This window comes from Paroedura picta, chromosome 4, assembly GCF_049243985.1.
Source record: "Paroedura picta isolate Pp20150507F chromosome 4, Ppicta_v3.0, whole genome shotgun sequence".
Classification (NCBI taxonomy): Eukaryota; Metazoa; Chordata; class Lepidosauria; order Squamata; family Gekkonidae; genus Paroedura; species Paroedura picta.
This window is the reverse complement of record NC_135372.1, coordinates 94,591,188-94,602,548: the sequence shown is the minus strand read 5'-3', so window position 1 is coordinate 94,602,548 and position 11,361 is coordinate 94,591,188. Positions and strand designations below refer to the sequence as shown.

General features: G+C 46.2%; 1 protein-coding gene across 1 annotated transcript in view; it reads left to right on the top strand.

Moving 5' to 3' along the window:
* Positions 1–5,677: 5,677 nt before the first annotated feature.
* C4H6orf89 (chromosome 4 C6orf89 homolog) overlaps positions 5,678–11,361 on the top strand; it is a 37,589-nt gene continuing 31,905 nt past the window's right edge. Inside the window, 3 exon segments of the mRNA XM_077334340.1 lie at positions 5,678–5,920; positions 5,923–5,979; positions 8,302–8,495. Coding sequence (XP_077190455.1) covers positions 5,713–5,920; positions 5,923–5,979; positions 8,302–8,495 — 459 coding nt within the window. The 5' untranslated portion in view covers positions 5,678–5,712.

The following is an 11,361-nucleotide window of genomic DNA, read 5'->3' as shown; positions in this document are numbered from 1 at the left end:
CGACACGGCAGGGAGGACATCGGCTGGTCTCCGACCCGGTGCCAAGAGGGGACAGGCAGGCAGGCAGGGACTGAAGGCCTGACCCTCCAACGCAGCGCCCCCCCCCCGGCCGCAACTCTCTCGAGCCTTCAACTCTCCCGAGGCTCTCTCTGGCCTTCTCCCGGCTGGCGGAGCGCCCTCGCCACGCCAGAGACGCGGCGAGGGTGCTCCGCCGGCCGGGAGAAGGCTGCCCGGCCCCCTCCCCACCCGAGGCTCTCTCTGGCCTTCTCCCAGCTGGTGGAGCACCCTCGCCACGCCGGAGACGCGGCGAGGGCGCTCCGCCGGCTGGGAGAAGGCTGGTCGCCCCCCCACCCAAGGCTCTCTCTGGCCTTCTCCCAGCTGGTGGAGCGCCCTCACCGCGTCTCCGACGTGGCAAGGGCGCTCCGCCGGCCAGGAGAAGGCTGCCCGGCCCCCCCCACCCGAGGCTCTCTCTGGCCTTCTCCCGATCTCCGACGCGGCAAGGGTGCTCCGCCGGCCGGGAGAAGGCTGCCCGGCCCCCCCACCCGAGGCTCTCTCTGGCCTTCTCCCGGCCGGCAGAGCGCCCTCGCTGCGTCTCCGACGCAGCGAGGCCGCTCCGCCAGCCGGGAAAAGACGCCGCAGCCCACCACTTACCTGTGGCTGTCTGGAGCAGCTGGGCAGATTCCCTGGGTGGGTGAAGCAGCCAATGGCTGCTTGGGGCAGGATGGACACTCGCGGCTCCGCAGATGGACACTCCGGATGGACACAGGATGGACACTCGCGGCTTCGCGGCTTCGCGGCTCCTGATTGGCCCCTCCAAGTTTTTATCCTGGACAGGGCCTGCCCTAACTCCTCCCACACAGCCCTTACTGCTTTATTCAGTCCGTGGTGCTCCGCGCCACGGGGCTGTTTAAAGATGGCGCTCCGCGCCCCGGGGCTGTTTAAAGATGATACCAGAAAGAGTTATGCTACAACCCTGTGCAGAGTTTCTCCAGGGTAAGTCCACTGAAATAAACTCTGCATAGGATTATACTATTTGCCTACTTTAGTTTGAGTTCATCAGTCTGCTGGCGAAAGGCCCAGACCGAGGCCAATAAAGAAGGTGATCATTCAGGTACTGCAGCTATTTCTAATGTCATGAAGTGAGAAAAAAATAACCTGCATGAGGGTACTTCTATTTATCTAGCCTTTAAAGACAACCTGCCTGTATGTTACATTCTGTGCCTCCTCCAAGGAACAGACATGGGTCTCTTCTTTCTTATTCTAAAAACAAACCAACCAAGCATGTGTAAGTGCAGAATCTGGGTTCTGAGAAGAAATAGTAACTGTGATCAACTATCACGTTAAAAAACAGATTACAGAGTTCTGGAGTTATACATAATTATAGTCAGAAGCCTTAAGAGTTCACACATTCTTCCCAAGTAGAGAGACTCCTACAATATGCTACTGAAGCCCTTTCACCTTCCATACCCAGTGAGGCCCTAAATGTACCTCAGTGCTTTACTGGATTGTGTTTATGTGAAAGTAAGTTAATTAAAACCAATCTAATGTGCTTGAGTGCTAGGTGGGACAAGATATAGACATGACTGTCAAAAACTGTTAACTGTTTTCCTTATTGCTTTGACAATAAACATTTAAATAAAAATAAAATAAAAATCTTTATTATATTTACTTCCTAAATGCTCAGGGCAGGTAACAACATGGATTCAACAATCAATAAAATGATCAAATCATGTATAAATACCATAAAACATTCTATTTCCATAGCCTTCAGTACTTTGGTGGGGGGGTCAGATCTTTAGAGGAGAGATCTTCTCTTTGAGGCAGTGAGGGCAAGAGTTCTTGAAGATTCATCAGGGATTCACCTGTAGGCTTGGTGGAACAGCTGTGTCTTGCAAGCCCTGCAGAACAGGTTAAGGTCCCGCAGGGCCCTGATCTCTCTTGGCAGAGCATGCCACAAGGCTGGGGCCAAGGCCAAAGAGGCCCTGGCCCAGGCCAGTTTCACCTCCTTTGGGCTGGTAATCCTGAGCAGGTTTTGATCAGGTGATCTTAATGACCTTGGGGCAGGCATAGTGGAAAACGTTTATTGTTTATTGCTAAACAATGTATACCAATAAAGATCTGATACGGATTTTGATTACTAAACAAACTTCAGAGAGGAAAAAGTTGGCACCAGCTGGTTTTGTACATCCCTCTACCCCCTCCTATTTAAAGACAACACATGAAATGCAGGGTTTCTTAATTTCCTTCCTCAATGTCCAGCACTGAGCTGAAGTGACTAGGGCAGCTCTTCTGGTGAGGCAGGAAGGAAGTGGAGTTGCTTGGGTACATATATTAGATTTTGGCTTTAAATATTATCCTTAACAGAAACTTTACTTTTGTCTGTGGCAATATCTATCTCTAATCTATGTATTCATTGGACTTTTTAAAAAATTAGTGGGAAAGTTTAAAAGATGGAGTGATTTATGACAATGACAGATTTATGCCCCAAAGTGTTTTGAATCAGCTTCTTAAGTCTGTTACCAGAAAGTCTAGTTAAAATGGGGAGGGGGGGATTGTGATCAATTTCAAAAGACTGTCAAAGACTGTTTACGCACTGGGAACTTCACTGCCCCAGCTCCCGTGCAGGAGTACAAATAGGGGGTGGATGAGGTGCACCAGGCCAAATGCTCCCCCGTGTGGGAGCAGGAAGAGGTGGGGCAACCTGCCACGACTAAACTCCAGCCTGCAGCATGGCATGAAACCTCCAATGCATAAACAGTCAAAGAGAGACTCTAGCATGAAACTATTGAATTAGAATTCATTACGACACTTTACTTATGCCTCAGAAAGGACATTAAGAAGAAGAAGAAGAAGAAGAGTTGGTTCTTATATGCCGCTTTTCCCTACCCGAAGGAGGCTCAAAGCGGCTTACAGTCGCCTTCCCATTCCTCTCCCCACAACAGACACCCTGTGAGGTGGGTGAGGCTGAGAGAGCCCTGATATCACTGCCCGGTCAGAGCAGTTTTATCAGTGCCGTGGCGAGCCCAAGGTCACCCAGCTGGTTGCATGTGGGGGAGTGCAGAATCGAACCCGGCATGCCAGATTAGAAGTCGGCACTCCTAACCACTACACCAAACTGCCTTATTCTGTAACCAGTTTTAAATTAGCCTAGTAATTCTAAATGTGTTACCTTACTGTTGTTATGAACTATCATAGACTGTTAATTTTAATTCCTTCTTGACTCCAACATTTGCATTTTTTATGTCTCAAATGCAGATAATTCTGCCAAATAAGAACACACAATGCATCTAATGAAATGGGCTTAAGTCCCTGAATGTTTATGCCACTATAAACCTATTGGTCTTTGCCACAAGTATCTTTCTTTTTGTTTAAAAAAGTAGTCCAGTCAAAACAATAGCTAACTTCAAAATTAATCTGGAATATTTAATAAACACACTGGAAAAGGACTTAGCTAGAAGCCAGACCGACCTTCTTTTTTCAGTGTTTTTTTTTTTGTTCTTCCAGTATTACTGCATAGCTGTGGTGTGGCACGTAGACAAAAAAAATGTTTTAAATGCTGTTTCAGCTATGCACAGAAGATGGCGTTTTTCTTGTTTCTCAGAAAAATAGTTTAACCAAATAAAACCAGCAAAAAGTGAATGTTGCTTATTTGTATACTTTCTCCACAAGATGGCAGCAAACAATTTAAAATTCATCAGTTGGTCCAATTTGAATGACTTCCAGAATTTAAAGTTGTAAACAACTTTTAAAAAACAAAGTGAAATTAGTTTTCCAATTAAAGTGCAGTTTATAAGCAAGCTGCTCAATTAAAGGAAAACACACACACTTATAAAAGCTTATAAAAAGAACAAAACTGTGTCTAACCCAGGGTTATGTCAAAAGCATTGAAATATAGTACCAAGCACATTGCATTTTTAATATTTTCTTAAAGTCTGATGTAAACGTGATGTTGATGAGCCAGAATTCACCCATGTGATCTTGCACATCTACCATCTTAATGGAAACATCGGTTATAATATTTAGTGCACGGCCGTTCTTCCAAAATGTTAGAGATGTCTGGGATTCTCATTTATCAGCATAATGGATTCCTCATCAGAAAGTAGAAAAGTCAGGACATGGAATGTGGATGAAGATAACTGAAGGATCAACTCATTAAGAAAGGGAAGAAGAGGTGAAATGCGAATGAATGAAGTCATATGGATGAATCAGTATGGTGGAAGATACTCTACAGGTGGCTGACTTGTGGATAAAAAATGGGAAATGTGGATGGTACTAGGTTAGGATGGTTAACGATACCATGAATAGTATGATTGTGAATGATATTATAGTATGTCAATCAACCATGAGAACTTCATGGAGCCATTTTTAATGGGGCTGTACATTTTCTTTCCTGAATCTATTGTCCACCAACCTCATTGGTTGCTCCCAAGTGCTAGTACTGTGGGTGAGAAAAAGCTCCCTTTCTACATTCACACATAATGTTACAGACCTCTATCATGTCCTCTCAGTAATCTTTTTTTCTTTAGTGATAAGTCCCAGACTTTCCTCATAGAAAAGGTGCTCCAACACCTTAATCACCTTCAGTCCTTTTCTCCTAGCTCTGCGAAATCCTTTTGGAAATAAGATAACCAGAACTGTGCACACTATTCCAAATGAGGCCTCATCAGAGATAAAGTGTAGGGGTCTCTCACCAGCAGGCACTATTATTATTATTGTTGTTGTTGTTAATAATAATATCTTTATACCATCCTCCCAATATGGCGGTGGTCATGGCAAGGTGTGGACAGCGACAAACTGGCTGCCAAAAAGTAGAGGCAAAGTCAGCCAGAGAATTATTTCCACAGCTTCAGTAACACACTGCAGATCCTTGTGCTATGGTGGTAGTTGCTGCCAAAGCAGTATTTAAAAAAACATTTAGCCAATCAGAAGTCTTGTTTGGCAAAAGTCTTACCTGATCCTGTCTATTTCATAAAATCACTTGGTGGGCACAACAGCCCCCTGGTCCAGTGATACAGACAGTAGAGTGGAGAGTGCCAGTTGAAAGAGCAAGACAAGCCAGCTTATAATGGCATTAGCTGTCCTCTGCAAGAACCTGTCTCATGACTACAAAAGACATCTCAAAGCAGGAGGAGGAGGTCACCAGACGGAGAGGCAGTGGCGACTGTGATGGAACCAAACGTGCAGAATTATTTTTTTGTTCAGGAAGTACCTGCCAGGCCTCAAGCCTAAGAACAACTTGTGCAGGGGTAAGAAGGGGAAGTTCCAGACACTTCTTTTTAGGTTCCTGCAAGTATTTGTACTTACTCCATACCTCCCAAATCATGCAAACAAAGCAAGCGTGCCAGTAAATCCCATCATCTAAAGCGATGTCTTTAATAGAGAAGAATACGGTTTCACTCCACAGAATAGATTCAAATGTGTAACCGTGTTGGTCTGAAGTAGCACAATAAAATCAGAGTCCAGGTGCTACTGGACTCTGATTTTACTCCACAGAATAAAACTATTTATAGGGCAGGTTCCGTTTTTCAGGGCACCACTCCGAGGAACTCCGGGGAACGTATTCTGGACATTTAACAATACCAGAAGTCGGCAATCCGGGTTGCCATCACAGGTGAACTGTAGAAGTCACGTCAACTGAACCTAATTGCAATCCGACGCAATGTTGAAGCACCTGCCAGAAGCGAGTTCACGGGGCCTTCCTCCCTGCACAGGATGGCGGCCAAAGGCCCCCATCCCATCCCGCCCCACCCCCGCGACCGGACTGCGGCCCCGGAGGCAGCTGGCGACGGCGAACCATCGGTGACACATGAACCACGGGACGCCCAGACGGCGGCTGGCGGAGAGGAGGCGCCACTGCCGTGGATGCGCGGCCTCGCCCCGGAAGCAGGAAGAGCCGGGCCCCGTCGCTCGCGCGGCCGCCCCAGTCCATGCCCGAGCCCTCCCTCCAGCCTCGCGGGACTCGCCCGGGCGGTTCACGGGGTGAGGCGGACAAGGGGGCCGTGGGGGCGCGCGGGCGGCGGGCGGCGGGAGGCGCAGGGGGGGGGCTGCGGGGGACTCTCGCGGGAGCGGCTGGGGATTGGCTGGGCGGCCGTCCAGGCGTCCCTCGCCTCCCCCTCCCCGGTGTCCTGCCTGCGCTGCTGCTCCGGCACGCTTCGTGAGCCAGACCCCGGGGGGGGGGGGGGGGAGAGGGGAAAGGCCTGCGAGGGCAGGAGCGGCGGGGGCTTCGCCCGGCAACGGCGGCTCCAGCACGAAAGGGAGGTCTAGGGGACAACGGTCAGTTCCAGAAAACGTGCCTTGGCATCGCGGCCGCAGTCGGAATCTGAGAGCAGCCCTCATTTCACTAGGCTGAGTTTTATGTTCCCGGTCGCTTGAGCTCACAGCCTTAGCGGCACTTGGGGGGCGGCGGCGGCGGCACCCCCGCTGTAGGCTCGGGTGTCTGCCCATGGAAGCTGGACTAGGCGTCATGTAGGTTGAGCAAGGCTGACGTTCGGAAGGGAGTTGAACTGCCGACCCTGGATGGAGTTAGGTTGTTATTTGCAGATCAGGTGAAAAGCAGGGCTACTTTTATTTACCTCTTTACTTCTTTTATACCCTGTCTCTTTCCCTGGATGGGAACACAGAGCATTTGTGCAGGGGGCTGGACTAGATGACTCTGTAGGTCTGTTTCAATCCTATGATTTTATGCCAGAAATGCTCCAATGGCCTACTCCATTGCGCTGGAAACAGGGCTGGGGCAAGTATCCACTGCTCCGTCACAACTTGCCAGTCCTGCCCTATCCCCCAGCACAGTTATGTTACAGTACTTACCTCTCTGGACTCCATTCACATGTGATGAGCCTTGGCCAGCAAGGATTTTTATGACTGGGCCTCACCCCTTTCTACCCCCTCCAGGCCCATCATTGACCACTGCGATGGGTCAGGTCAGCATAAGCATATACGGTAATATCACCTGATAATTTTTTTTTAAGTATACAAAATATTAACTCCCATCGATCGAATTGAGGAACCCTTCTGGGGCTGTCAAGAAACTCCAGGGTTTCACAAAATCCCTGTTGAGAAAGCCTGTTCTATGGAGTAGCCATAAGGATTGTTTCAGTTAAGGAAAATATTGATCATCTTCCTTTAGTCTTCTTGATAAAATCATTAAACCTTCCTCATTGTATAGCTGGCATGACTCTTCATTCAGAACTGGGCTCACTTTCCCTTGAGGCAAGAGCTTGGTTATAAGCATTTAGACTGTCCATAAGGCTACATTTGACCAGTAGGGGCTATCTGACACATTGAAAGAAGACCTTATGAGTCAATATGGTTTAAGACTGTCTTTGAGAAATATCTTAAATTTGGGGGGAAAAGATATAGAAATTGCATTAAGGCAACTGTTAACCCTTAGCTTCTTCCTGCTGACATGTGATACATTTTGGTTTCTGCAAAGAAACTGATGCATTTTTCAATCTAGTAGATAGTTTTGTGGGGCCATCATACACCAGGACCTTGAAAGAAGCTTCAGAAATAGCTAAATGGATGCTTTCTGTTCTCAGCATATTGATATCATTATTCAAGAACAGGGTGGCCTTGGTGATTAAATTGCCAGGAATTTCACAAATATTCACATGGCGAAAGAAACAATAACCAAAGAGTTTGATGACAAAAGTCATATTTTATTCTAGCTAAACCCTGGTTCGCAAATGCTAACAATAAGGGTCTCAGATTATGGCATTCAGCTTTGGTTATATTGTTGATCTTAATATCCCTTGATCAGAAATGGCTTCTGTTGCTTAGCTTGTCATTTGGAAAGAATAGCCAAAGGCCAATCCACATCCAAGGAGATACCATGCTTTCCATCCACAGAAATTCTGATGCTTGGTTCCCATTGTTTCTTTGTTCTTTATATTTACTTGAATATAGATTTTGTTAGATTAATTTATGTTAGATTCTATAAGACTGCAAGAATAATCCTGTTGGATCAGACTAAGGATCCATTGAATTCAGTCTCCTACAGTGGATAGCCAAATACTTCTGGGAGGCCTATAGTCAAAGCTCTGCCCTATTCTTTGCTCCTCAGCAATTGATATTCGCCAGTATTGACTGCTGAAGTAGCTCCAGAGGTTAGGGTTGTAGCTCTAAGCTGTTTTCCTGATGTTTGAATGAACAAGGAAATTTCTGTGCTTTCCTGTGATAATTTGTGAAGTGGGTCCTTTAGGCAATTAAATTTTTAGCCCTTTTGAAGCACACTCTTTAGGCAATGAATTAGGTATTTTATTATTAACCCTTTTGACTCTTCCATGTTGGATCTTCCACCAGAGGACATGGAGCTTTCTGCCAGTGAACTCAGCATTTATGATAAACTCGCAGAGACCATTGACTTGGTGAGACAAACTGGCTACCAGTGTGGTATGCCTGAAAAAGCCATAGAGAAATTCATCAGACAACTTCTGGAGAAAAATGAACCACAGAGGGGACCCCCACGATATCCTCTTTTGATGGTTCTCTATAAGGTAAATTACTGTGTGCTTATGGAAAAAGTACTGTAGGTTGATGCCTACATATTATGAAATGCAATAGACATTATATAAGAGATTGGCAAATGCTTTAATCACTGCAGTCACTTTTAATAATTGCCCTTCTGTGGGCGGAATATTAAAACTGGCACATAGAGTAAAGGTTGTAGTGTTTCTGTGCCTGGTCAGTTGCCTCAAGCTGATTTCATAGAGGCATGTATGCTGAAAGATGTTTGATATGCTCTTCAAACAGCATTTCTCATGATAGTTTGGTGTTCATTTCTTGCAAGAACTTCTGTCTGGAGACACTGATATCAGAGCTTGGTAGGCAGCTTGCCAGCGCTCTGACCCACTAGAAGTCTCCAACTTTATTCCTGCTTGCTATATTTATTTTATTTATTTATTATATTTCTATACTGCCCTCCCATGAGGCTCAGGGCAGTTTACACAAAACGTGAAGGATATATAGTGAATCATAATAACAATAACAGTCACAACAGTGGAATCCAAGTTGAACAGCAGAAACTATGACAATTTATAATACAGTAATAACTATCATAATGTCTATTATAAGCCCATAGGGAGTTCAGCTTGGGTTCAGATCATGCATGGGGTGGATGTCAGGAGGATCAGCAGATATTGTTAGGTTGGACTGTCTCTACCAAATCACTGGTGGAAGAGCTACCTTTTTCAGGCCCTGTGGAATTCTGGGAGTTCAAGCAGGGCCCTGATATCTTCAGGGAGCTCATTCCACCAGGTGGGGGCCAGAACAGAGAAAGCTCTGGCCCTGGTTGAGGACCAACGCATTTCTTTGGGGCCAGGGATCACTAGCCAGTTGAAGTTGGCGGAGCATAGGGCTCCTTGGTGGGTATAGGCAGGAAGGTGGTCTCTCAGATACACTAGGCCCAGACCGTGTATGGCCTTGAAGGTGATTACCAAAACCTTAAACCTGATCTGGAATTCAGCTGGGAGCCAATAGAGTTGTTGGAGTGCTGACTGGATATGCACCCTCCACTATGTGATTGTGAGGATCCTGGCTGCGGCATTCTAAACCAGTTGCAGGTTCTAGATCAGAGTTAAGGGCACGCCTGCATAGAGCGAGTTGCAGAAGTCTAGAGGTGACTGTCATGGATTACTGTGGCTAGGTGTTCTGGGGACAAGTAGGGTGCTAGTAGCTTGGCTTGGCGTGGATGGTAGAAAGACTGCTGCACTATTCTCATGACCTGAGCCTCCATAGAAAGGGAGGCATCAAGGATAACACCCAAGTTTCTGGCAGAGTGAGCTACTGTTACTTGCACTCCATCCAATTTGGGTAGGCGTGCTTCCTCATTTGGACCCTTCCTGCCCAACCACTGGAGCTCCATCTTTGAAGGGTTAAGCTTCAGATGACTGTGTTTGAGCCATCTCGTCACTGCTTCCAGTCATCTGGCTAAGGATTCAGGGGGAGAATCAGGGAGGCCTTCCATCAGGAGGAGGAATTGGGTGTCATCTACTGATTGATGACACCCCAGCCCAAACTTCCACACCACCTGAGCAAGAGGGCACCTGAAGATATTAACTAGGATTGGAGAGAGGACTGCTCCCTGTGGGACTCCACATGTGAGCTGATAGCAGCTAGATGCTCTCTCTTCTATAGCTACCCTCTGTCCGTGACCCTGGAGAAAGGAGATCAGCCATTTGAGGGCTGTTCCCCATATCCCGGTGTTGGTGAGGCAGTGAGCTAAGTCCAGTCAGGTCAGTGATGGCAAGTATTGTCTCTGACCTTGTTAAAACATTCATGAAATGAGAACAAGATAACATATTTGGAGTATACCCCAAGACCCTCACTAGCCTTGTTTCCCTCTTATCCAAAAATAGTTATAACATGTTCCTGGTCTGAAATTCCCAAAGGTCTCCCCAAACTGCTAGCTGACCCTGGTGAGATAGGATGGATTAATTTCATTCTGAGTTGTTTCCCACTCTTGAGCAATGTGTGCTCTGTATACAATCAGCATGATCATTTCCTGCTTGTTTTTGCACATGTGTGTTTCAGTTATAGCTATCTTGCATCAGTGATTTAAATATTTTGAGAATGAAGAGGACTTTGGACAAAAAGTTAAAATCATGCAAGTGTATATATGGCTTGTAGAGAAAAACTGAACATACTACAGTGCTGTTGATGTTGCACATATGTATACATTTCCCAAATAGTAAGCAAACCTGTCCAGTGTTTTTTGTTGAAATTGGCAAAAAGTGCAGTTTCTGCTTCTTGGCAAAGAGCATTAGCACAGATAAACCTGTTTGGCAGGGGCATGTGAATGTCAAGAAAATGAAAGGTCTTATGATTGATACTCATGAAGGTTGATGTAATGCTTCGATTTCCAGATTTGGCAGCATTTGGACTTTGTGTTCAGAAAAACCAAATAATTCAAAATTTGCTTCCTTATAACCTTTTGCCAAATTAAATGTTAAAAACAAAACACAGCAGCAGTGTATCATCTGTTTGCTAAGGTCGACCATACTATCACAAAGCAGTGTGTGATCTGTTGAGGTCTCCAGTTGTATGTTAGGAATTCTGAATTGTTCCTTAAGGTTCCTTCCTTTGTGACACAAGAGGATGCCACCTTAAGAACCTGTTTTACGTGTGTAGGAAGCTTATGCATACAAACCTGGTTGTGTGTCCCCCCCACTCCTCCCCACTTCCTTGCCAGTTGATACGGCAGACTGCAGCAACATTTCAAACGTTGTATACATTGGGTTCTTTCTTCTCTGCTAACTGCAGCATTTTCTTCCAGTATAAGAGGCAGGTCTTTTTTGTTAGAAGAGGGCACTTTGCAAAGGAGGTGTTGCCATTTCCTGAGTGGAACAGTAGGATGTAAACCTG